We start from the raw sequence: 24,089 nt of genomic DNA on the forward strand, positions 1-24,089 counted from the left end.
AAGCAAAGCTATGCTGTGAGCATGAGGCAGGCCCCTGTTCACAAAATTTGGCACAGAGCGCAAAATACTAATGGGTAATAGCCTCAGGTATAGAATAGTAATTGGTGCTAGGTACTGACTGCAGAACAACAACTGGTACTGGTCATAACTTGAGAGCACATGGTATTACCAGCTCATTAAAAAAGACCTTGGCGTACACTCCCCACAGATACAGAGCCAGGTTCAGGAAAGGGTCTAAAATGACAGCATGACGGGTAGAGATGATCTAATCAAACCACAAGGTACAGGGTGATGGGTGGTATCTAACAAGCCTCAGAAGGTGGCAACCGGACACATCAGCAGTGATGTGTAATTTGTTAGTACCTGTATTGGGAGGGGGGGGGGGCGAGAACAGTCTCTGGATGACCTAGGAGGCAATGGACATTTCTCACTGATTGAGTGACTCCATTGTTACAGGGTACATGTGTGTAAGGTTCAGTATAGTCTACCGACCACTATGACTACAGGCAGTCCCCGGGTTACATGGATCCGACTTATGTTGGATCCCTACTTAAGAACGGGGTGAGGGAACCCCGAACTAGCTGCGCCCCCTCCCCCCCCAGCAGACCGTCAAGACGCGCCGTGGCTGTCCTGCCGCCCGCATCCTCCGCGGTGAGAAAAGCTGCTCTATGTCTCCCTGGTCTGCTGGGGGGGCCCCCCCAGCAGACCAGGGAGATGCGGAGCAAAGCTGCAGAGGACACGGGCGGCGGGACCACGGCGCATGTGGGCGGTCCCACCGTCCGCGTCCTCCGCGGCAAGAAAAGCCGCTCTGCGTCTCCCTGGTCTGCTGGAGGGGGGGGGGGGGGGCGCGGCGCGCAGCTAGTGTCCCCCCCAGCAGACCAGGCTTTTCTCACCGCAGGGGACGCGGGCAGCGGGGACCAACCTAGCAGCACCCCAGCTGCTCTACCCCAGGTGTCCCCAAGTCAGCTGCTGCTGAAACTGATCAGCAGCTGATTCCAGGAAGCCCGGGGCAAAGCAGCTCTGCCTCGGGCTTCCTGTAGTCAGCCGCTGGTCAGTTTCAGCAGCGGCTGAATCAGGGACACCTGGGGTAAAATATGTACCATTTCCGACTTACATACAAATTCAACTTAAGAACAAACCTACAGTCCCTATCTTGTACGTAACCCAGGGACTGCCTGTACTTCATTTAACAATAAATCTGGCTGGGCGCCTTCGATCCTTATGCAATGTGGTCTTTGGGGGCTCTCTCAGGTCTGCTGTGGAGATTGAGTGCCCAAGTCGACATGGCCCACATCACTAAGCACACACGCAAGCAGTCTTCTGGTTATCATCAGTGATGGAGCCAGGGACCTGTCCAGACATCTTGGCAGTAAATCCTGACCCCTCCTGACTAACTGCAGGAATAAATGGCAGGGGGAAGGGAAAAAGTATTTCTTCCCAGGTGTTATTCAAACCCCATAGTTCCATATTCTTTTGAGGAAAGTTTTCATTCCATAAGAAAGACAATTAGAATTGGCAAACTGATGCAAAATATTTATTCCAAGTTAGTTATTTTTGATGCAGTAGTTTTTCCCCCTCATACAGACTCAATGTGATAGTCACTTTTTTAAATCTGTAAATAATGTTATCAAAATAATCTTAATCTTTGAAATCTCACAAAAAATTTATATTTTACAATCCACCCTGAATATCAAGGCTGCAAGAAGAACACAAACAATTCCTATGTCCAAATATTTTACAGCTGTACCCATAAAAGAAAACCACAAACGCCTGGGTTAAGTGATGAAGCTCCCCGAGCCAGAAAAAAAAATTGATGTTATTTGCATTAATTTAACACAATTAGAACTTCAATATCCATTTTGTCATTGACAATGATTGTTTTAGCACATTGTTACCACGCAACATTATGTAATGCAGGCGGCATTATTAGAAGCTTGTTGCAAAGATCAGTCACCTGTATCCTGTTTACAAGACTGAATTTGTGCATTGCCTGACGAGGGATTTTCGTCACAAATTTGCGAGCTGCACAAACTTCTATTAAGCAGAAGGGCAAAACCAAAAGAAAAAGCTAAACAAGCCAATTTCTCTCTTCTTTGGGATACAATTATTTCCCTTGTGCATGAAGTATTCAACAACAAAAGAAAAACTGAACAGACTGGAGACAGAATAAACTCTGTTTAGTTTATACAACCCCAAACACATGTGGAACTATGAACTGAGTTTATTGGGTTGGTTTCATTTTTAAATGTTTTGTGCCCACTTTCAGGCATCATCATCTGATGTTTCACTGCTACTAGTTTCTGTGTCCGAGTCCTCAAACTCTGTCTTAAAAGTGCTTCTCCACTGGGAAAACAGGCTGGAGCTGCGGCTATGAAGAAATCCATTCTTCCCAAATCCATTTTTTCTTAGCTACAAACAAGAAAAACAGATTAGAAATGGTGGCGAGAAAGTCAGAGAACAGTGTACAATTACTTCAAATCGATACACAAGTTCTAGTCAGTGCTTTGCAACTCAGAACAATCTAAACATGATATGCTGTGGAACCTGAGTGATAGGTGGGGAAGGATAGCTACCACCACTGTAAGAGCTGTAACATACCTGCTCTGACTTAACTTGGAACTCTTTGAGCTCATCCTCAGTGAGGGGAAGGTAGTTCTCATCATTTTCAGGATACTCCTGCCATCCCATTGCTTTCAATAACCTGATTCAGGAAAAAAGGGATTAAAAGGAGTCAAAAAGGCAAATGGAGAAGTCAGATTTAACCCAGTGCATGATAAGTTAAGATATTTTCTACTTCCCTCCAGGAAGAGTTGTATAGTTCTAGAAAACACTGTAAAATAATAATACTTTGCATTTAGATATTGCTTTTCAAACCTCAAATCTTCAAGATGCCTGTGATTTCAGAAAATACTAGTATTTTCCTTTCTGCTACACCTTCTATCAGCCCAGAAATCATAAAAAAACCCTTCACCCCTGCAGCTCAGAATATGCATGACTACTGCTTTCTGGAGAAGAGAATTTTCTTCTAAGCAGCTGCCCTTTCCTCACACAATGTGATAATATGATTCATATGATAATATGATCCAGTCCTATGATTCTATGAGACATCCCCACCCTCATTAGTCCATGTTCAGCTCTCTCCTCACCTGTGTTCTGCTTCCAGTGAATGAGACAGGTTCTCCCCCTCCTCCATCAAAGGGAGAGAAAGGCCATTCTGATGGCAATTCTCTTCCCAGTTTTCCTTTGGTTCTGGTGTGCTGCTGCCTTCCATCTAAAGGAAAAAACCTAAGTCGAGTCACATCCCCGAGACAGTGATTGCTTCATACACAGAGCACAGTTAAAGTCTTGAAAACTAGTGTTCCTGGTGGATGACTTGAGAGAATAAAACTCCTCCCTCGAGTCAATGTTGCAGAGTAATAGTCACCACCAGACATTGGTGAGGGGGTATATGCAAAGTGAGTTTGGTGGGCTCTAGTTTATTTTTAAGGACAAAAGTCCACATCACAATACCACCATTCTGGATTCAAAGACACCTAAGACTGTATGAGCCATGGAGACGGACCTCTGGCCATAGAGATGTCCTTCTACACCAGAAGAAACACTGGTAGAGCAAGGCACCTGCCTTCGTTTGTGCAGGGCCTGTTCAATTTGCCAAATTTGTCATGCTTGCACTTCTCCCAGGACTAAATTTAAATTAATCCCTCTGGGACCAGTGTCTGTCTTATCAAAGTGCAGTTCGTTAAACTGAATGTAAATGCAAGAAGTGTTTTAACTATGCTATGAGAGCTAAGTTACATACATGGGAGATTTCAGTCCTGCAGTGATATTTAAAGAGTAAGCATTCTGATGAAATATTGTTCCTTCCTGTTCTTTAGAAAGCCCTCCTAAAATCCTGCCAATTCTTACCAAGCCTTGCCCTTTTCCCTTTACCTGTATTTTAATTTTCCTTCTGTATTTCTTTAGGTTATGGTTTTTCTTTGTATGTCTGATGTCATATCAATAGAGAGAGTGCACAGAATGAAACAAACTAACACTCGTTAATTACACCTGCAGAATATCTAGCAAAGACAACATGAAAGCTCAGAATTGTTTGTGTTTAGGTCCTACAATAACAGTTACTTCCCTAATCCCATTCTCTCCAGAATGGGATTAGGGAAGTAACTGTTATTGTAGGACCTAAACAGAAACAATTCTGAGCTCTCATGTTGTCTTTGCTAGATATTCTGCAGGTGTAATTAATGAGCGCTAGTTTGCATGTCTGCTTACTCTTTAAATATCACTGCAGGAGCTACACCTGGAGCAGGATAGCGAGTATCCCCTTTATCAACTAACCGACTATTCAATTAGTTGATTTAATCAAAATTTAACACCCCTAATAATACACAATTCCCAGGAAAGAAAAGCAGGCAGTCCTCTTACATCCTCCAACTTGTCACATTCTCTGTTCTCTGTGATCTCTCCATTCCTATCATCTTTCAGCGCCTTCAGGAATTCACTTTTCTTATCGGCGGTGCGACGCATCAGCTTAGTCAGGCGTGAAGAACTGATCTCAATGGGAGGGGTGGTGCTGGAAGGACTCTGGAGAAGAAAGGAGGAACATATTAGTGAACTTACCTAAAGAAGAAAAGCTGCGTCTCAGCCCTGTTCAAGGCTTGCATCCACACTTTTTAGTACTTGATCTCCTGAGCTGACTGGCAATTTCCTATGCGTACTTATTTCCACCAACGTTCTTGGCTGCACTGTTCAAATCCACTTGCTTTCTCTTCACCAAGCTGGAAAGAATGTCTCCAACCCATTGTTGCTGCAACTGTTTCTTCATCTCCATTAATTTAGGCAGTCATGAATTTAACATGCTTGTCCTATTCCTCACATGCTAGGATTCCTGGTAACATGAGCTACTCAGAGGCTCCCTGCTGGGTTAATTTCATCTCTGCTCTTTAAATCATCCAGGAATACTCTGCTGATTCCTGCTTATTAACAAAATCTCACCCCCCTCCCAACTCTTGTTCTCCATGCCAAATAAAATGTCTATCCAATTCAGTTAGACAAAACTGATTGCCTATGGTCTTCAGTAATAATTACAACATGGCAGTATGCAACAACATGGCATCTAGCTTTCAATGTACTGGTCTCATTTTTATAGGTGGGATTTACAATCAAAATAAACTGGGGTTTTAGTCCTCCTGACTTCCCTTCTGCCCTAAGTATTTATCTGTGGCATTTGTGACTCTTGGTCTTTGCAGAAGACAGAAATACTACTCATTAGTCTTGCCCAGAGGTGGGTAATAATTTGTGACAGAGGGCCCACTCCTAAGAATTTGGTACGTGGTTGAGGGCGACACGCTTTCATATTAATGGAGGAGGTGCGGGGTCTGGGATGGAGGTTGGGTGCAGAAGGGAGGTTGGGTGCAGGAGGCAGTTGTGACCTGGGGCACTGGACTGGGATGCATGAGGTTGGACTGTGACCAAGGACAGGAAATTGGGTTGTGAGCTAGGGCAGGAGGAGATTGATCTGGGACTGGGGTGCCAGATCTGGGAGGTGATATGGATACAGAAGGGGGACAGAGGATTTGGGCATGTGGAGTAGGGGGCAGCGGGTTGGGGAAAGGAAGGACTGGGGTGCTAGAGGCAGGCTCTGGCCAGGAGACTTACCAGCCAGCAGCCATTCCCAAATCAGCCTCCCTGCCTGACCCACCCCTGCACAGGCTGCAGCCATGTGCTCTGGAGGCCCTCCTTAGTGCTTTGTGGCTGGCTGTTTTTGTAACAGGCAGCACCCACTGGCCAGTTTCTGGCCAGAAACCGGGCAATGGGATTGTGCTAGGGATGGGAGCAGCTCCTAAAGCTTTCCCCCCTCCTCTCTGCACTCTCAGTTTTTAAAGAAAAACTGACTTGCAGCCAGATCCGGTGGCTAGGCGGGCCACATCGGGCCCATGGGCCATATTTTGCTCAGGCCAGGTCTTAACCCTCCACTGAAAGGAGAGGTCACGACACTAATTTGGAATCACATAAAACAATCCTTTTCTTCCTTTCAAAGTTTATAGAAAGCAAGTAAAAAAATATCAAAGCTTGTAAAAGAACAAAACAAGTGGATATTCAAATAGTTCCTCATTGCAAGAACCATTTCAGATTTTATTCTTGGAGCTGAAGTGTTGTCTGCAGGTACAATCCTTAGGATGCCAAAGAAAATTTACTTTGCAAAGTATGCTTATGGTACAGCATACAATCCCTATGAGCAGAAAAAGAGGCAAAGAAAAGGGATCTCGAAACATTCAGCTGCTTGGAGTCCTTATTCTTACATGACACGTAATGCTAACCTCTCCTGAAGTGTGCACTATGAACACTACCATTTGCCAGGTTATTTCAGACATCAAGTACAGCTCTGGGAAGACCAAGTCTGTGACTGTGAAACTTCCGTAGCCAACATGAGTGACTATCAGGATAAAAGAAATAACAGTAGTATTTCAAACTGCAGCATGATCATTAGTTTGACTGTACAAGTGACAAAGTAACTGACTGAACAGAAGAGACAGGGCAGGCTGGATATGGCTGACAGAGGGTGGATTACTTGATTCCCTGTTCTGTTCATTCCTGCTGGGGCATCTGGCATTGGCCACTGTCAGAAGACAGGATGCTGGGCTAGATGGGCTTTTGGTCTGACAGCTGTGGCTGTTCTTATGTTCCTACGGACTGAAAGTTGACATTTCTAGTAGCCTGGAATACCCATTTAACAAGATGGCCAGTAAAACACTCTTGAGTTTCATGCTAGAGCAGCCCCTTTCAAAGACACTTACACAGAAATGGTAAGCTATCAAGAGATGATATTTACAAATTTTAAGGCATAAGAAAGATAGCTACAAGTGACAAATTCCCCATTTTACTTTAATTACACAAAGCTTTCAACAGATACATAATAAAACACAAGTGAGTGCACAAGGCTTATTGATTTATTTTACAACCAACCCCCACGTTGTTGTTCTTAGGCAGAAAGAAAAAAGAACCTGTAGCAGTCTCAACCTCCACGGAGCTCTTGTATGAGGGAGCTAGGCATGATAACAATGACACGTTCAGTTTCAGTACTTGCCGATAAGATTGTAAAATTTTCTCTCAGGGAAAAAACCAGTGGAAGAGCCATCCCTTAGGCTTTTATAAAGGAGACTACATAGAGTACTAAAAGTACACTTGTAGGGAAGAATCTTACAGGAATCCTCAGGGAGATCTAGGAGGACTTCTAATTCCCAGTACTTTATAGTCATGTTGGGGCTCTACTTGCCATTATACAGTCAGAACGAGGGAGTGCTTACATTACTTTTCCCAGCTCAGGGGCAGAGTCCTGGGTTCCAGTCCTGGGTTTAGACCAATTCTCAAACAATTAACTTTTTCATAAGCAAGTGAAAAACCTCTAGCCGTTAAAGCTGCAAATGCTCATCTGTAGCTTAGAAGAATTTAAATAATTTCCAGTTTAAGTGGCATTAGCTCCTGACATTATGGGAACACAGGACAGAAAAACTTTCAGATTAGCTTTATTAATTTACTAACTACTCAGATAAGGCTGACGGAAGTTCAACAGAGTGGAACCAAATATACTTGGTCTCCGCAGAAAGACTGAATTACAGGCTCTCTCCTAAGTTTCAAGTTAAATCGTATGTCTTTGCTGACCAAAGATAGTGCAAGTACTGCTTAGGACAACACATTACCAAGCTATACATAGTACTTATTGTACTGGATAACAAGTGCATTTAAATTTGTTTTGGTATTACTTACCTGAAGGTGGAAGCTTAATCTGAATTATGTATTTATGTTCCAGTAGTGCCCAAAGTGTACTAGGTGTTGTACAGACATAAGGGAAAACAAAGCCCCTACCCCAATGGGCTTACAATCTAAAACAACAAAGACGCAGGATGAGGGGAAAGAATACAACATAAAAGCAAAGTTGTCAAGAAGATGACTGCCAATTGTGTTATTCCCCAGGATTTAAATGAGAACTACTCATTTATATACCATTATTGCCCCTCACAATCAAAAGAATACCCCATTATCTTACACTCAAAGCACAGAGCACGGATAGTCAATAGGTGGTCCACAGGTCAAATATGGACCACCCAACACTTTTGAATATGCTGCCTAATCTTTTTATTTACTTACTACCATCGTTGTTATTGTGGTGTGAAAAACTGGATCTTGACCAAGAAATATGGACCTTGACTAAAAAATAACTGATTATACCAGACACAGGAGCTCAAAAATGGTGTAAGTTCATAACAGTAATATCTATACATCATCTTCAAGATCCACAAAGATGACCAAACTTTTCCAGGAATACGTCTTACCTCAATAAAAAAGGGTTAAGATACACAGCAACCTCCTATGCAAAAGATTCTCAGTTTTGTTTTTAGCAACATTTCTGCCAAATGTGCAGACAGCATTTACCTCTGGCTGAGTAAACACACCACCATTGTTTATTAAAACGATAGTGTCAAGACAGGACATGTCTAATTTCTCCCCCCTTACCAGTATTGCTAACACCATTCCAGATTATTTAAACTGATGAAAAATGTAAAGATATAGAAAATCATGGCCAAGCAGTGATTAGCAATTGAGAGTGCTGGTGCACAACTTAACACCTTAAAGAGAGCAGATTTTGAGGAACAGGAACTTGGCAGTCTAATGATCAAGCTCCTTTTAGGTATCAGACTACCCAAACATGGAGGGACTTCTTCATTTCTTAAAATCTTGTGTATAATTTATATTGTACCCTTTGGTACCGGACTCAGTTTGAACACAATTTGTTTTTCTGGTTTTTACACTAACTCAATGTCATTGTGTTGTGTTTCCCAATGGTGCAGGGGAAGATTTAATATAAAATTGTCTTAAAATTCACCGAAATGCCTTTATTAAGGTCTGCAAGCTAGCTTTAACCCAAACCTAGCATTTTGGAGGTAACTACTCAGAAGAGTCCTTTTTAGAGTCACATCATCTATACAAATAAAGGGCAGAAGATTCTACCATGACTAGATGTCCAAAACGCTAGTAAATTTCAAGTCTAAAGAATTTTTCAAATACTCCAAAAACTATAAAAACAATCTTGTTAGATGAACCGTGGGGCATATGTTCTCCATCATCAACAATCACAAACAAATGGCCGAAGAGGAACAATACACACATCTGTATCTCTCAAACCTTATGAATTGTTCCCAAACCTCACCACATGCGCTGCTAGGAAAGCGTTGTGAGCTAGAAGAGCAAGAACACAAGACAACCAGGCACCCTATTTTAAAGAGTGGCATGGAATTCAGGTAATCTGCCCCAGATGGTGTAAACTCTGGTGTGCACTCGAATGCCATGCACTAATCAAGCATGTCTCCACAAGCATGGAGGAGGGAGCAGAGAGGGAGGTGCCTCCTGATCTGCCTCCTCTTGCTGTGCCTCAGCCATTGCTGCTGCCAGAGCTGAGCCACCGTGAACAGCCGGTTTGAGCTCCAGCAGGCACCGTGGCCCAGCAGCCAGTGAGTTGTGGACAAGGCATCTGGGAACTGCTGAACTAGGCCATTCCTAACAGGCAATTTTGTCTAATTTGCTCTTACCTCCAATGACATTGCTCTAAGAGTCCCCCATTTTAAACTCTCCAGAAACGTATGCCTATAGGCAGGGCTCGCTGAACCGTGGCGAGCCCCGCCCACCGGCCGCGCTGTCCGGCAATCTGCGCATACACAATCGTTCTGCGCATGCGCAGATTGCCCGAACCCGGCTCTTCCAGGTTGCAATCTACTTGCCACGGGCGAGTAGATTGTATTATTTGTCAAGCCCTGCCTATAGGGAACTTCTAGCGTGTGCCAGCAGGGTCCACATGACCTAGTGAGTGTGTGACACTAGAATTTGCATTTCCCACCCCTCAAATATGGACTTAAGCCATTGTGCTCAACACTCTAGCCAGTAGCCACATGTAGCTATTTGGCCGGTTGAGTGTGGCTACAGCGGTAGTCACTACAGTGGCTACTATTTCAGAACTGGTTAGGACAACACGGAACTAAAGCTTATCGTTCGGACGTTGTTTCTATACTCAGTTCCCATAGTGCTATTAAAATGGCAAAGCAACCATACCTTGTACGCTAGCGGTGAAATCACAGCACATCTGGCCCAAACCTGCTGGCAGCACACTTCATGTTAAGGAAGCCAGACTTCCAAGAGCATTCCCATTCATGTACTAGGGGACTTAGCTCAAAACGCAAAGACAATACAAGTGATTGAGTACTCTTCAAGTGTTCAGAGCTGTATAATACGAATAGAAAAGCTCTCATGGTATGTAAACTATAAAGCAACATTGGCTGGAAAAGGTCCGATCCTATTCCCAACCCAACCCCTTACCTCTTTGGGAGAGGTGAGAACTGAGCCACTCGCCAGTACCGCTGGTTTGGTTACAGACACCGGACTGGTAAAGGCAGAGTCACGGCTGGAGGAAAGTGAGCCAGGTTTATGTTCACTTCTGTTAGCTTTCCACGGACTTGGCTATATTGAAGAGAACACAACACACTAGGACATAATGGTATGGCACAAGAATGGACTGTTTGCAAGCAATAAAAATAATAAAGCAACAAATTGACTTAACGAGATGGGAACACTCCAAGTGGTCTCAAATCCCTCTCCAATCTTAATGCCCATTTCAGTTCCGTTTAACCACTCAACCCACAACAATGTCTAGCAGCTTCACAGCTATCACCTTCACCCCAGCAAAGGACTGTCTGGAACTACTATGAGCAATTACACATGCCTTCATAGTTGGAGGAATCACCATTGAGAGATGCAAAGTATCCCACAACTGCTCCCAGCACAGTAAGTGAGAGGCCTTAATACAATTCAAATGTCTTACTCAGTGCTAAATACCACCACCAAATATCTCAACAGGAGCTTCCTCTGGCCAAAGGGAAAAAGCTCTAAGCCATGAACAGAAGACAGGAACTCCCCAAGGCTCCAAGAAAGATTCTCCTAATGTCTATGGAAAGGTAGAGGAACAAAAACCATTTTATTGTACCCTGCAATTTAATAGGATACAGAAGTCCACAGATGTACTAAAACTCCAGACATGAAGCCCCAAAATGTATCCAACGAGAAGCCAGATTACTGAAGTAAAGAAGCACATAAAGCAGCACATTTTCTAAGACAACTCACTCATAAGAAAATAGGAACAGCCATACTATGTCAGACCAAGCGTCCATCTACCTAATATCTGGTCTTTCCATAGTGGCCAGTGTCAGGTGATCCAGAAGAAATGAACAGAACATGGAATCACCAAGTGATTTCCAGCTTCTGGCAAACCGAGGCTAAGGACACCACCCCTGCCCATCCCGGTTAGGGATGTTCAAGTGTAAACGACTAATAATTTAACCAGTAAGTGGATGTCTATTGGTTAATGGTATCTGTTGCACTTGGCAAAGCTGCATCCCCAGGAGCCAGGGGTTGGTGGCCTGGCTCTCAGAGAGACTTTGCTGTGGATACTGCAGTATAAAGCTATGCTTAAATTTATACTGCAGAGCCCGCAGTGCAGGTAACTGCAGCCACTGAGATTTTCAGTAATTACAGTTACCTTGTTACATGAGTTCTAACATCCCTAATCCTGGTAAACAGTCACAGATGGACAACCTATCTATCCTCCATGAACCTTTTAGAACCTTGTTTTTTAGTCTTGGCCTTCACAATATCCTCTGGTAAAGAGTTCCACAGGCTGACTGTGCACAGAGTGAAAAAAGTACTTCCTTTGGTTTCCCTACTCAGCATAGGGAAACTTCACTCCCCTATCAGCCTACCTCTGCATCTATTATTTGGTGGTCAAGCAATAACTGCAGCTGCAAAAAGCTGCCTCACGATAAATGTCTTCTACCTGGAAAAATATTATCTTGGACAGCTCAGCCAAGAAGGACAAACTGTGCAACAATCCCAAAAATGAGATGTATGGCACCAAGCAGCACAGGAAGAAGACAGAAGGGGAACTTTTTACGTTTTAAACCTTCACTTTAACAATTTGAATTTCTGATGCCAGTTTACTACAGATGCTAAACAAGTCATCTCATCCAGGGTGTATCTGGGATTTAAACTTAATGGGAATCTAAAAGAGATAACATACTTTGCAGAAAAAGACTGCAGAGGCCAGTTTCTCTGTATTTTCCTGTGTGTGCGCGTGCAGGTTTCTTCCTTCCTATATTTTGCTGACTTTTACCTCGCTCTCCCCACTGAAATTCTAATCCCCTTCTCCAGTCCCCACTCATGGGTCATGCTGCTGGAGGTAGATAGCCTTTGACTTTTCACTGGAAGCAGAGGGGAGAGCCACAGGAGGAGAGAATCCTGGGCTGGCACATGGATGCCCACAGCCCTACGCATTAAATATCCAGCTACATTAGCAGCAATATGAAGAGCAGGGAAGAGATTTTTCAAGGACCTACCAGTAGATTTATTTGCAATGCAGCAGTATGCTTGCAGAGAGTCAGAGGAAGCTGCATCAACCTGAGGTCCTGCACCTTTCCTCTCACACTGATGGGATTTTCTGGCTTCTGCTCCCCCATCTGATGCCTGTCCTAGTCTGATGCCTGTCTGATACCTAGTCTGATGCCTGGTCCTATCGGTTAGAAAATGGATTTATGATTTAGACTGTAAACATCCCAGGGTGGAGATTGTGCCTATATCACTGTACACGGAATTTACAGTAACATCTTGAATAGGAACCTTGGACAATGGCAGTCACCTTAAAATGCCAATTTTTGCTCAAGAACCTACAGGCACAATTATCCAGTTAGTATTGAATATGAGGAGTTTCTGTAGGGACGACTGTAAGCAGATTTATAATCATGCAGTACACTCATCCGCCATCTCTCCCCCCACCCTTGGTGAAATGGATTTCCACCTTTCACCGATTATATTTCTAATGAAGTTCCTCTCCTTAAACCCCACAAAACAAAACAAATTGCTACAGCACCCCACTGGTGTTAAGCCTGAGGCATAACACTACATGTGCGTGTTCGTGTATAAGCTGCTGGACAGCAACCACGTTTTTGTTGTGTGTTTGTACAGCACCTAGCACAATGAAACGTCCTAGTGTACACCACGATGCAGGCATTATAGCAATACAAATACTTGGAAGGCTCACTGACACTGTGGCCCATTGGTGCCAATGGGTTCATTATTGTTTAAGCAACTACTGTCTCAGGTGTTGTGAATTTGTTAGATCTAATACACCACTGTCACAGTATTTATTCATGAAGAGTAGCACAGGAAGTCTTACTAAAGTTCTGAACTTATCAATACTCACTGTAAAGTGTGTGTATAGGTACTATTTATTAAAACCTGCATCTTATGGTCTTGGTTTAACAGCTCGTCACCAGAGAATTGTATGCCTGTGATAGCAGGAGAATCTCCTGCAGCAGCTCAGCCACCATAGCTGGTGGGGGATTCCTCCACCCTCTGTCAGCTCCCAAGCCTACAGGGTGGTAGGACAACACCCCTCCCTGCTCCCAGCAACAGGGAAAACCGCAACAGTTCTTGACACCGCATGCAGTGGGGCAGGATGCTTGGCCCTCCTCCCTCCCCATTTTGTCAGATGTTTTTAGTGAGTCAGGGACAGGTCATGGCTTCCTGAAAGCTTGTTTGTTCTTATGTACAGGTTATGGACAATGGTCAGACTGGGTCAAGCCAAAGGTCCATCTAGCCCAGTATCCTGTCTTCCAACAGGGGCCAAAACCGGGTGCCCCAGAACGAATCATCAAGTGACCCCTGCGACGCCATCTATTCCCAGCTTCTGACAAGCAGAGGCTATGGACACCAGAGGCTAATAGCCACTGATGGACCTATCCTCCATAAATTTCTCACTCTTTTTTGAACCCTGTTAAAGTCCTGGTCTTCTGGCAAGTTCCACAGGTTGTCTGTGCATTGCGCGAAGAAATACTTGCTTTTGTTATAAATCTGCTACCTATTAGTTTCATTGAGTGACCCCTAGTTCTTGTGTTATGGAAGCAAGTAAATAACTAATCCTTATTTACGTTCTCCATACCGATTATGATTTTAGAGATCTCTATCATATTCCTCCCCTCACCTTAGTCTCCTCTTTTTTTTTCTTGCTTTTTTTTTTTTTTTTTTTTTTTAAGTGAAAAGTCCCAGTCTTTTTTAATCTGTCCTCAGGACTTTAGTAAAAATATCCATGACTAAATCGTAGTCTCAGCAATGTCCCACATTCAAGCAGTTGTTGTCCTCATCCCTCCCTGGTCAGCTGGTGATGTAATGCAAGGTTCAACTGTCTACCTTTGCCCCATCTCAGAACAGCTGCAAGACTATCAGAGCCAACTGCAAACAATCAAAACCACTTGGAGGTAAAAAGGAACAGTGTAATAAAAGGGATCACTAAGACTGTGAATAAAGAAAAGAGTTTCAGTGCAACAGACATCTTTTTGAATGGGGTATGTTAAGTGAAAGATTGAACAGTGGTTCCTGGAAAGCCAGCCAGCTCTTCAATAAACAATTTTTTTTTTTTGGGAGGGGGAGGGGGGGGGGAAGAGAAGGGTGACCACTCTATACTTTGTTGCATAGGAAAGGTAACTATGGAGTTTAGGCCCTAGTTTGCATTTTATGATTGTTTCATATTTTAACCATTAGTTTCCATCACACGCTCCATTCGAGTGGAATTTCTTTACTCTCATACTAAACTAAAAGGTTTATATGAATGCTCAGTGCTACATGTTAAACAGGCGCTGTGATTTAAGGTAAAACTGGTAAATAAGTACACTATTCTTTAGGGAGCAGAGAACCTGGAATTTCTGTCAATAGCCAGCATCGGGGCTGGAGTGCACACTGTTATCCTGCAAAGCAAAGACAGGACTTCTCTAACTTGGAGAGTGTTTACCCAGTGATGTTTACCAATTAACCAGAGGCTGCTCCAGCTTGACTACACCCGTGGTAACAAGGTGACTCAGTGAGGGGCACACCAAGAAACTCATCTTTTCATCATTCTGCACTGATTACTATGGCCATCCCCTCATGAGACAGGGTGCTCAGAGGCTGCTAATAATTATCCATATGGCTTCCATCAAGGAGTAGTTCAGGTGAAAGTATTTGAACTCCCTCCCAGACTCCATCACAGGGCAGATTCCCCTCCTACACTCAAACTCCCTCCCAGATCCTGCACTCCATTCCCTGTGTAACAAAAATGTATATTTTAGTGTTGGTTAGTATTGGGTATAAGACTATAAGTATGATGCATAATAATTTCATGTATAATGACTTGCTTATAAGTTCAGTATGCTTCTATCTTTCTCTCTCTCATATATGATTAGATAATGTTTACTGTAAGGCCTTGCTTCCTGTTAATTTGTAATGCTAAATTGTACCTCATGTCTGCATCACAAACTAAGTTGTCTTCTAGTAACTACTGATCTTGTCTGAAACTCTGTACAATTGTGTGGTGTGAGTGGAGGGTGTGTACGAGTCTGAAAGTCATCACAGATGCCCAGGTGATCAAGAAGTGGAAACTTTGAAGATAACGAGGAAACATGCATTGTGTCTTGAGGCTGAATTAAACTGGCAGCATTGACAACCCTGAAGACAGGCACAGACCCTCTCAAGAATGAGACAAGGCTGGGTAGCCTGATAATCCCCAAAGGATAATTCCCAAAAACCCATGGGACTCTGGGTTCAGTCCTGCAAGCCAAGTCTCTGAGGAGTCTCAGAAGAACCCTGACTCCTCACTCAGCCGGCCTGGCCTGTAAGACTGACTAGAGCCCCCACTGACTGGTAACTATGCACCATCTGCAGGACGTTCGTGTGCCTTTATAAAACATATGCCAACTGCTTCTCTACTGTATGCTCAATAAACACAGTGTGTTGCCTTTTCCCTTGAAAAAGATCCCCTGTGCTTCTTACAAGCATAACACCTGCCTGGAGCCCCCTCTGCACCCCATCCAAACCTGTCCCTCCCCACCTCCATTCATATAATAGAAAAGTACAACCTGTGACCACTTACCAACATTCTTCAAGTGGCATCCCTGCAAGAAGTACTGCTCACGAACCATCACGCACTGACAAAAGGGGTTTTTGCCATCACTCCAGGAACTCTCTCCCCCGGAGCAGTTGGTCAGTCTACCTCACCATGTCTACCCTATGGGTTAGGTTGGCATAGCTGCAGTGCTCAGGGATGTAAATTTTTCACTCCCCTGAGCAATGTAGTTATGTTAAGCTAAATTTTTAAGGTAGACCAGGCCTAACTCAATTTGACCTTGGGAAATTCATTTATCTGTCTCTTATCCACCTGAGAAATAGGAACTGTGGCACTCCTTGCCAGGCAATGTTGAAGGCCAAAACTATACTGGGATTCAAATCAGAATTCACTAAGTTAATGAAGGATAGGTCCATCAATGTCTATTTGCAAAGACAGTCAAGGATGTCTGGGTGTCCCTGGTCTCTGACCACCAGAAACTGGGAATGGATCACTTGACAACTGCCTGGTCTGTTAATTTTCCTCTTAAAAGAACCTGGCACTTGCCACTGCAGGAAGACAGAAGACTGAACTAGATGGATCACTGGTACATCGTTAGGGCCCATTATGGCTGTTCTTACCTTGCAATCAAATCCTTTCAGTGCTTGAAGAATGTTTTCCCACCATGTAGCACTGCCAAATGATTTTTCATTCAGTTGTGCCAGTGGTAGCTTTTCTAGTTATACAGTTCTACAGAGTCCTATGACTATCATGTACCCACTCACACTGCTGCACAAAAATCAATTACCGAACAGGTTATAACCACTGTTCTTTGAGATGTGTTGCAGACAACCACTCCATTCTTGGGGTCAGTGTGCTCAGCACACTGTGCGAAACTTTTCCCCATCTCAGTACCTATGGGGTGACAAACTCCCCCTGTGCCTCTGTGCAGGTATAAAGGGCAGAGCAGTCCCCAGGGCCCTCAGTTCCTTCTTGTCAGAGCTCCAATGCTGAGGGGCAGAAGGTGGTGGGTTACAGAAAGGAGCCCTGCACGGGAAATAAAATATGTACGTGCATATGATCCACAAAAATGATCTGTGGCTATAAAGCAGATATGCCCAGATTTGCATGGCTTTAGATATAAAATCTGGTTTGGCATCCACCCACAAACTGCAGAAATGGTCTGCAGATATCCAGAGACTTGTAGGGGCACTAGTAATTGGGGAAAACAAAGTGACTATCCACTTCAGAGTGAAAGACTGGTGAAAGATGGGAAAATTTTCATTTAGAGAGATCAATAACTTTTATACAAGGCCTGCTATTAATTGGCAGAATCTCTGAAGTCTTTTGATGAGAACTGCTCCCTAGCCCAGTCATGAAGCACCTATGCAGTTGAATGAAGGACTGTAGGCTCTGGCAGAGTGGGCAACTGTGACCCTAACATAGTGGTTTTCTGACTTTTTAGGGTGCTTTCCAAATAATGTAGTCTACTGCATGCTCCCATCTGAGATAGGCAGAAGTGACACATGGGCAGCACATGGGGGGATGGGGGTGCACATACAGGGTCACTGAACTTCTTGAGTCAGAGATCCTCTTTTACATACATTTATATAATGCATAATTTCTGGGCTCTAATTCCTCAGCCTAGGATCTGGATGCATTACCACCATAGAATAGTAAAGGAATAAGGAAGGGGATGTACTAGTAGTCAATTATCCCATATTTTCAGCCACAGAAGACAATTTAGGCACAAAACTGCCCTTGGAATCCAGTCCACAACCACCCTGCCAGGACCCTCAGGCAGGGAGCAGTCCCAGGGCTCAAAGGGAGAGGGGGAAGGCTTTGCATGCTGCCCCTCAGTCCAATCTCAGTTCCCATTGTCTGGTTCTGGCCAATGGGAGCTGAGAAATTATGCTGGGGGAGCCAACAGAAATCAGCCAATGGCAGGTAAGAGATTGTGCTGGAGGCAAAGTTAGTGCCCCCACCACCACCACAGAGAGGCATATGGAGTTGCTGGGCTACTGACTGGGAGCCACCTAAGTAAACGGCTCCTGGCCAAATCCTGTCTCTGGCACCCCAACCCTCAACCCATACACCTTCCCAGATACTGCAGCTTAATCCCTTGCCGCAGGTCACAATCCCCTCCCTCTTTCACCCAAACTTCCTCTCAGACCCCATATCTTCTCCTGCCCCCAGCTGCTTACCCTGATCTCCCTTCTGCACCCAACCTCCACCATAGACTCTACATTCCCTCCACAGAAAAAAGTGCAGCCACTGATCACTTAAAATCTTGGAGTGACTCCCCATCAAAAATTATTGCCCACCCCGATATCAGGCTCTCTTTCATGAGGATCAAAACACTAACAAAACCCACAGGCTGGGTTTTTCAAGTGTCAAAGGGACTTAAGTGTTCAAACCTATTGACATTCTTTGGGATTTGAGCCCCTAACTCCATTAGGCCCCTTTGAAAATCCAACTATAAAATCTATTTTCTAGGCAAAGTAAAAACAAACGCAGCATCTAGATAAACATTCAGACAGCGAGCCCGTTTCAACTGTGCAACAGTTTCATAGGAAAAAGACATCACTTAGATCACACTGGGGAAGGAGGGCGGGGAAATTAGACAATTAGCTTTTCATCTTCAATATCGACGGTCTATGCAATAATGCACTACTACATGATGCAGTCATATTTATATGTGCTTACTCCGTTACAGGGAAAAAATATTTCTACTGCATGGTTTACAAACAATAAACAGCACTGTAACTTGCAAACCCCACAATATATATTGCGTGCACACAGTGCTAACAGTTACAGGTTTCTGCTTTAAATAAAAGATGACTGTGCAGCAAAGCAGCAACACAATCTAGTTGTTAAAAAAGCTCTGAAGCAAAAGACTAAATAGCTAGAACCTGTTCAATAGACCAAGACATTTCAGCTACATATAAGGCACCTGACCATATCCATACGTCACAACCTGCAAAACTGAAAAGTAGCAACAGGATGCTCTCTGCACATCAGAAACTGCATCTTGTTTGAACTGTCTTGACAGTTCAACATGTGGGCTGCCTGGCTAATAATTTCTGATTCTACAGGTAAAGAATTCTTGACAAATGGCATTTTATGAAGAGTTGCGATTTTTACCTAGTCCACATGTCAGGTGAGCACTCATGTGCTACTCTGAAACAAGCCCTTAGACTAGAATTTTGTAAAAATTAAAAGTGACCGTCATTCTAACCACGTAGGCTCTCTGCTGCCTGTGGGAGAAAAGGGATCAGCTGAATTTTATATTGCAGCTGGTCTCTGAAGATACAAAAATAAAATGGGACTTTTCTCAACCAAGACCGATAATCTTAAAGGATTTTTATTCCAAGTGTTTATGAAGCATTTGAATGAATGATGCTCTCTCCGCCCCTCCCCATCAAAACAAATCTCTAAAAATTATGAATAAAAATAATTTCTATTATTAGGTTTAACATCTTTGATACTACTTGGAATGTCAGAATCCTACAAGTTCCTACAAGTTCCCCATGCACTTCTACACCAGCGTTCAGAAAAAAACAGAGCTAGACAAGACCTTAACCTAACATGAAAAAAAATTCAAGCAAAAAAATGAAAACTTGGGGGAAAAACCCACTTAATCTCTTTGTGTGTAGCATAAAGAAGCTAAATGGCAAAATCTTGTATTTCTTTTATAGAGCACCTCTAAGGCTTCACTAATACGCTAAAGGATCATCTTACAACATGGCAGTCTGGTCTCCAAAAAGACTGGTCCAAATATTTTGATTATGTTAATGAATCGTGTTACAACTTTACACAGATTTACAAGACTGCATTATGAACAATTTAATCACTCTGCTTCGTTACTAGTACCTCTCGCCATCTGTGCGTTTTTCATAATTTAGATAAGACAAGGACCCTATTATGTCCTTGTGCCCACGCCATTTCCAAGTCACTAGAATGGTTACAACATAGGTTAGTCTCTCAAAGATAACAACAAGGTGTGTTTTAGTATTGTAATAATACTATAACAACATAATCCAGACCCCATAGTTTTAGTGGCAGACAGGTCAACTAAAAATTATGATTCAAGTTCAGTTGTTTTATTTTTTCATTTTCACTACACTTTAATCTTTCTGTAGATTGTGTGACCATTTCTACATACAGAAGAGAATGCCCCCTCACTACAGTTTAGTAACTCAACTGGAAGCCCTTGTACCTTAGAAGGAGGTGCTGCAGGTTTAGGAACCAGATTTTTGTAGACACTTGGGACAATTGTGGTGGTCTTGTTGCCGTTTGCAAGGTGAGGAACTGGTGATGTAAACGCAGCTGAGAAAGCAGCAGCAGGATCCTCTTTTGAAACCTTTTTGATGACCAGCATCTTGGTAGGTTGCTTGGCACTAGGAGGGTTTTCTACAAAAACAGAGTGAAACAAGATCTCAAAAATCATTAGTAGAATCTCAGTAATTCCACAAAACTTGACTTTGCCTCAGCTCCAATTCCTCCTCAGAGTTTAAGATGCTGAAATAGTCAACTACTGCTGCTATTAACAGCTCCTGCTTAAGTTGAAGTTCAAATGACAAGGATATCAGACAAAGATGATAAAGTTCAATATCCGATAGGCTCCTCTTGATTTTGAAAAAAACTGCCTATGATGGCATTGGCCTGCAATATTAATAGTCTTTCTGACTTGGCTGAAAAAGGTTACTAGAATGGGTAATTGTATTTAAGTTCAGAGTAACTACTGAGTAATTGTAGATTAATTCAGTAACAAAAATATTTAGTGAAATTCATGCTTTAATATACAATGTTTTGCAACCTGCAACAACCTATTAGAGATTCTGTGCATCTGTCTGTGGGTGTGTTTGTTCAAGAACACCTGCTAATCCAAATTTGGTATGTGATTTCCTCTTCTCCTAACTTAGAGCAAGGTCAGGATCTGGTTGTGCTAGGAAAACCAGAAGTGTCAGAAAAGGGACTGTATGCCATAACATGGAAAGGGAGGGGCTATTCAGAGGGACGCAATGCTGAGAGCAGCCACTGGGGGGGCAGCAAGCCTGCAGAGGAGAGCTATCCTGCAGAGGGTCCACGAGGGGCAGCCGTACCACCAAGCAAGTGGTCAGCAGGGCTGGGGCTCTGCCATCTTGCATAGCAGTAAGTAGCCCCCCGCCCTTCCCGCCCCAAATCTGCCCCTCCCCCTGGCAGCAGTGCCAGAAGCAGGGGGATGAGGGGAAGAGAAGAGGCCCCTGACGGTTGGGGGAAGATCTGCAGGAGAAGAGGACCCTGGCAGTTGGGGGTCAGGTTTTGGGGTGAAAAGAAGCCCTACCAGATGGGACCCTGCCGCTGAGCCCCTTCTTCCTCCCCAACCCTCATTCTTGCACCCCTCCATCCCTAGCCATCTGCACTGCATCACCACATCCCAAGGCCCTGCTGTGAACTCCTGAACCCCCTCCTCCCCACCAGTCCTCTGTCCTGAAGGATCTGGAAAATGCCAGGTAAGTCTTCTAGTTGGGGTTGCCAGATGATTGAAACAAAAATACCAAACACCCCCCCCCCAACCAAAAAAAAATGGGGGGGGGGGGGGGAGAGAAGAGACCAAAGTTGTTGATGGAAAAAAACAAACAAAAAAAACAAAAAAAAAAAAAAGACTCCAAGACCATTTTGTGCCAGCAGCCTTGCAGAACCAGGTAAGCATGGGGGCTGGGATCAGGAGGGCTGGGCGGCTCAAGAAGGAGTGGGGAGGCAAGTTGCTTCTCAGTTTAAATCTCTGTGGTAATCACAGGGATAGGATCACTGCTAGGGTTACCAGGTAGTCAAAAAAAATCCAGACATGCTTCATGGGGGGAGAGGGAGGAAGGACCGGCCGGGAGGGGAGCAGCATTGGCCAGGAAGGGTGGGGGTTGGGAAACAGAGCTAACGGGGGGGAGGGGAGGGGAACGGGCAATGGGGCTGGCTGGGGGAGATGGGGGGGGGGGCGACGGGAAGCAGGGCTGGTCGGGGTGTCTGTGTGGAGGGGGGGGGAGGAGGGGAGTTGGCGCAGCGGGGGCAGAGCTGGCCGGGGAAGATCCGGAGCAGGAACCGGCCAGCGGGACACAGAGCTGGTGGAGGGGACAGGGGAGCGAATCAGCTGGCGTGGACCGGGACTGACCCAGGCTGCGCAGATCTCAGGGCACTCCCATCCCGCCTGAATCAGTCTGGCTGCAGCTCCACCACACGCTTGACCAGCGCACAGGAGCATGGACCGGGCTGCCCCTCCTCCTCCTCCTCACACACACAACCAGGGCTCCCACAGCCAATCACATCCCGCCTCCTAGTCACTCCCACCGCCAGGCTTTCGTCTGGCGCCTAGCTGGAAAACCAGGAAACACTGGACATTGCACATGTCCGGTATTTTCTGGATTTTTTTTTACTGGACAGAGGGCCCAAAAACCAGACTGTCTGGTAGAAAACTGGACACCTGGCAACCCTACTTCTACTTAATGTAGTTTGGTGGAGCGAACAGTTCTCAGGATCAATAAACTTTCTTGAAAACTGTAATAAACCACCGAAGTGTTTAAACAGCCTTTTACTGATGCTAATCTTATATTATATTTAGATGGGCCATTTAAGATGTGAACCAACCACTCAAGGGATTAAAATTAGATCTAGTACAACAAATAACTGAATGTTTTTAGGATACAATTAATAAGTATCTTGTTTACAATTCAATCCCACCCAAAATTCAACTCTTCAGTTATAATCATGGGCTCTAACTAGTGTCTTTTCAAGCCTACTGTACATTTTAAATTTGGCATTTAGCTATGAAGTGTCAAACATTTTCATGATCATTTCATGCCAACACTCCACACCCACAAGCTTAGACAGGCTGCTATTTCCGTGGGAGAAGATCACAACAAATTTACAGATGAGTGAAATTCCTATCATATGTCATTAGTATAAAATGGAAGAGGAGCAAAACAGATTGAGGTTCTCTACATACCCCACACTCCAGAAGGTGTCCCTAAAGGTTTGCTCTGGTTATTCTGTTTTCCAGCTTCTGGATTCAAAGATGGCTGTAAAAACATAATCCGGTTGGACACATCAGAAGAGTTCACATACTGCTATTTATCAGAAGTAGTATTACCATGGTACCTAGAAGCCACAAGCATAGCACAAAAGTGTCCTGGTCTAAGTACTCTTCCCCTCTTTTCACAATCAATGGGAAATTCAAAATCATATAATCTATTACAGCACAAGCCTCCAGCTGTGTACTCTGGGAAAAGCTATCCTGCATTTGACTGATTGAACAAATTTGTGCATCAACACTAACAGCAGATTTAAAATAACCTGGAAAAAACGTAATGGTGTCAAAAAACTCCCCAAAAACCACCCTCCCCCTTTCCCAAAACATGAGGCCCTCGGGAATGTAGGAAAAAGTTAACATTTTGCAAGCACTGTTTGCAGAACTATTCCATTAAAACTAAACTGACCCTCCAGAAGTATGGGATGAAATTCAACTCTATTATTCTTTCTACTAACCAATGCTAATACAATGAAACCTAAAAAGCCATTTCTCATAGCTGCTGGGAGTAGTGCAAAAAGACACACACTTACAAAGTCTTCTTCCTCAAACTGCAGTTTCTCTTTATCTTCTCTCCTCTCTTCCCTGACCTCAACAGGCAGCTTTTCTTGAAAGGCAGAGTTCTTCCGAGTGTGAAAACTGCCATTCCAGTGGCGATGGACTCCAGTTCCTCCACCACCACGCTGGTTCATACCATCATGGCCCCGTGAGGGACCATGCCAGCCAGGCTGATTGCCAGAAAGCCCAACATGAGCTCCTTTAGAAACACCAGAATCTACAGAATCATGGCGGAGCAGGGAGGGCTGATGCCAGCAGTCTAAACAGAAGGAGCAAAGCACGTAAATAAAATCCAAGTCAGGAATGACCTGATATTTCTAGTGTTGGTCAATGCTTTCTAAATAGCTAGTAGGCTGACCTTCCCACAGTTCAGAAAGACTTAGTCTGAGTAAAAAAGTCAAACTACAGAAGAATTTAACTTCTATCGAAACCCAAAGGAACACAGAGAGATGGCATAAAAGAGAAAGGTGTTAGGATAAGCGGCTTTGTGTGTTACAAGGGATGCGGTTTTGCAGTTACTTTATA

The 24,089-nt window shown here is 44.0% G+C and overlaps 1 protein-coding gene across 4 annotated transcripts in view; it reads right to left on the reverse strand.

Annotated features, from left to right (window-relative positions):
• Positions 1–1,518: 1,518 nt before the first annotated feature.
• GPBP1L1 (GC-rich promoter binding protein 1 like 1) overlaps positions 1,519–24,089 on the reverse strand; it is a 46,711-nt gene continuing 24,140 nt past the window's right edge. For 3 of the 4 annotated variants that reach the window (XM_075935885.1, XM_075935884.1, XM_075935886.1), the window contains exons 5-12: positions 23,540–23,823; positions 22,926–22,998; positions 20,166–20,359; positions 10,363–10,503; positions 4,420–4,578; positions 3,147–3,271; positions 2,599–2,701; positions 1,519–2,409 (exon numbers count right to left, since the gene is read on the reverse strand). In XM_075935885.1, coding sequence (XP_075792000.1) covers positions 2,263–2,409; positions 2,599–2,701; positions 3,147–3,271; positions 4,420–4,578; positions 10,363–10,503; positions 20,166–20,359; positions 22,926–22,998; positions 23,540–23,823 — 1,226 coding nt within the window. In that variant the 3' untranslated portion in view covers positions 1,519–2,262. The remainder of the gene's footprint in view (positions 2,410–2,598; positions 2,702–3,146; positions 3,272–4,419; positions 4,579–10,362; positions 10,504–20,165; positions 20,360–22,925; positions 22,999–23,539; positions 23,824–24,089) is intronic. The other variant, XM_075935887.1, reaches the window with a different exon arrangement.

This window comes from Pelodiscus sinensis, chromosome 9 (assembly GCF_049634645.1).
Source record: "Pelodiscus sinensis isolate JC-2024 chromosome 9, ASM4963464v1, whole genome shotgun sequence".
Taxonomy (NCBI): domain Eukaryota; kingdom Metazoa; phylum Chordata; order Testudines; family Trionychidae; genus Pelodiscus; species Pelodiscus sinensis.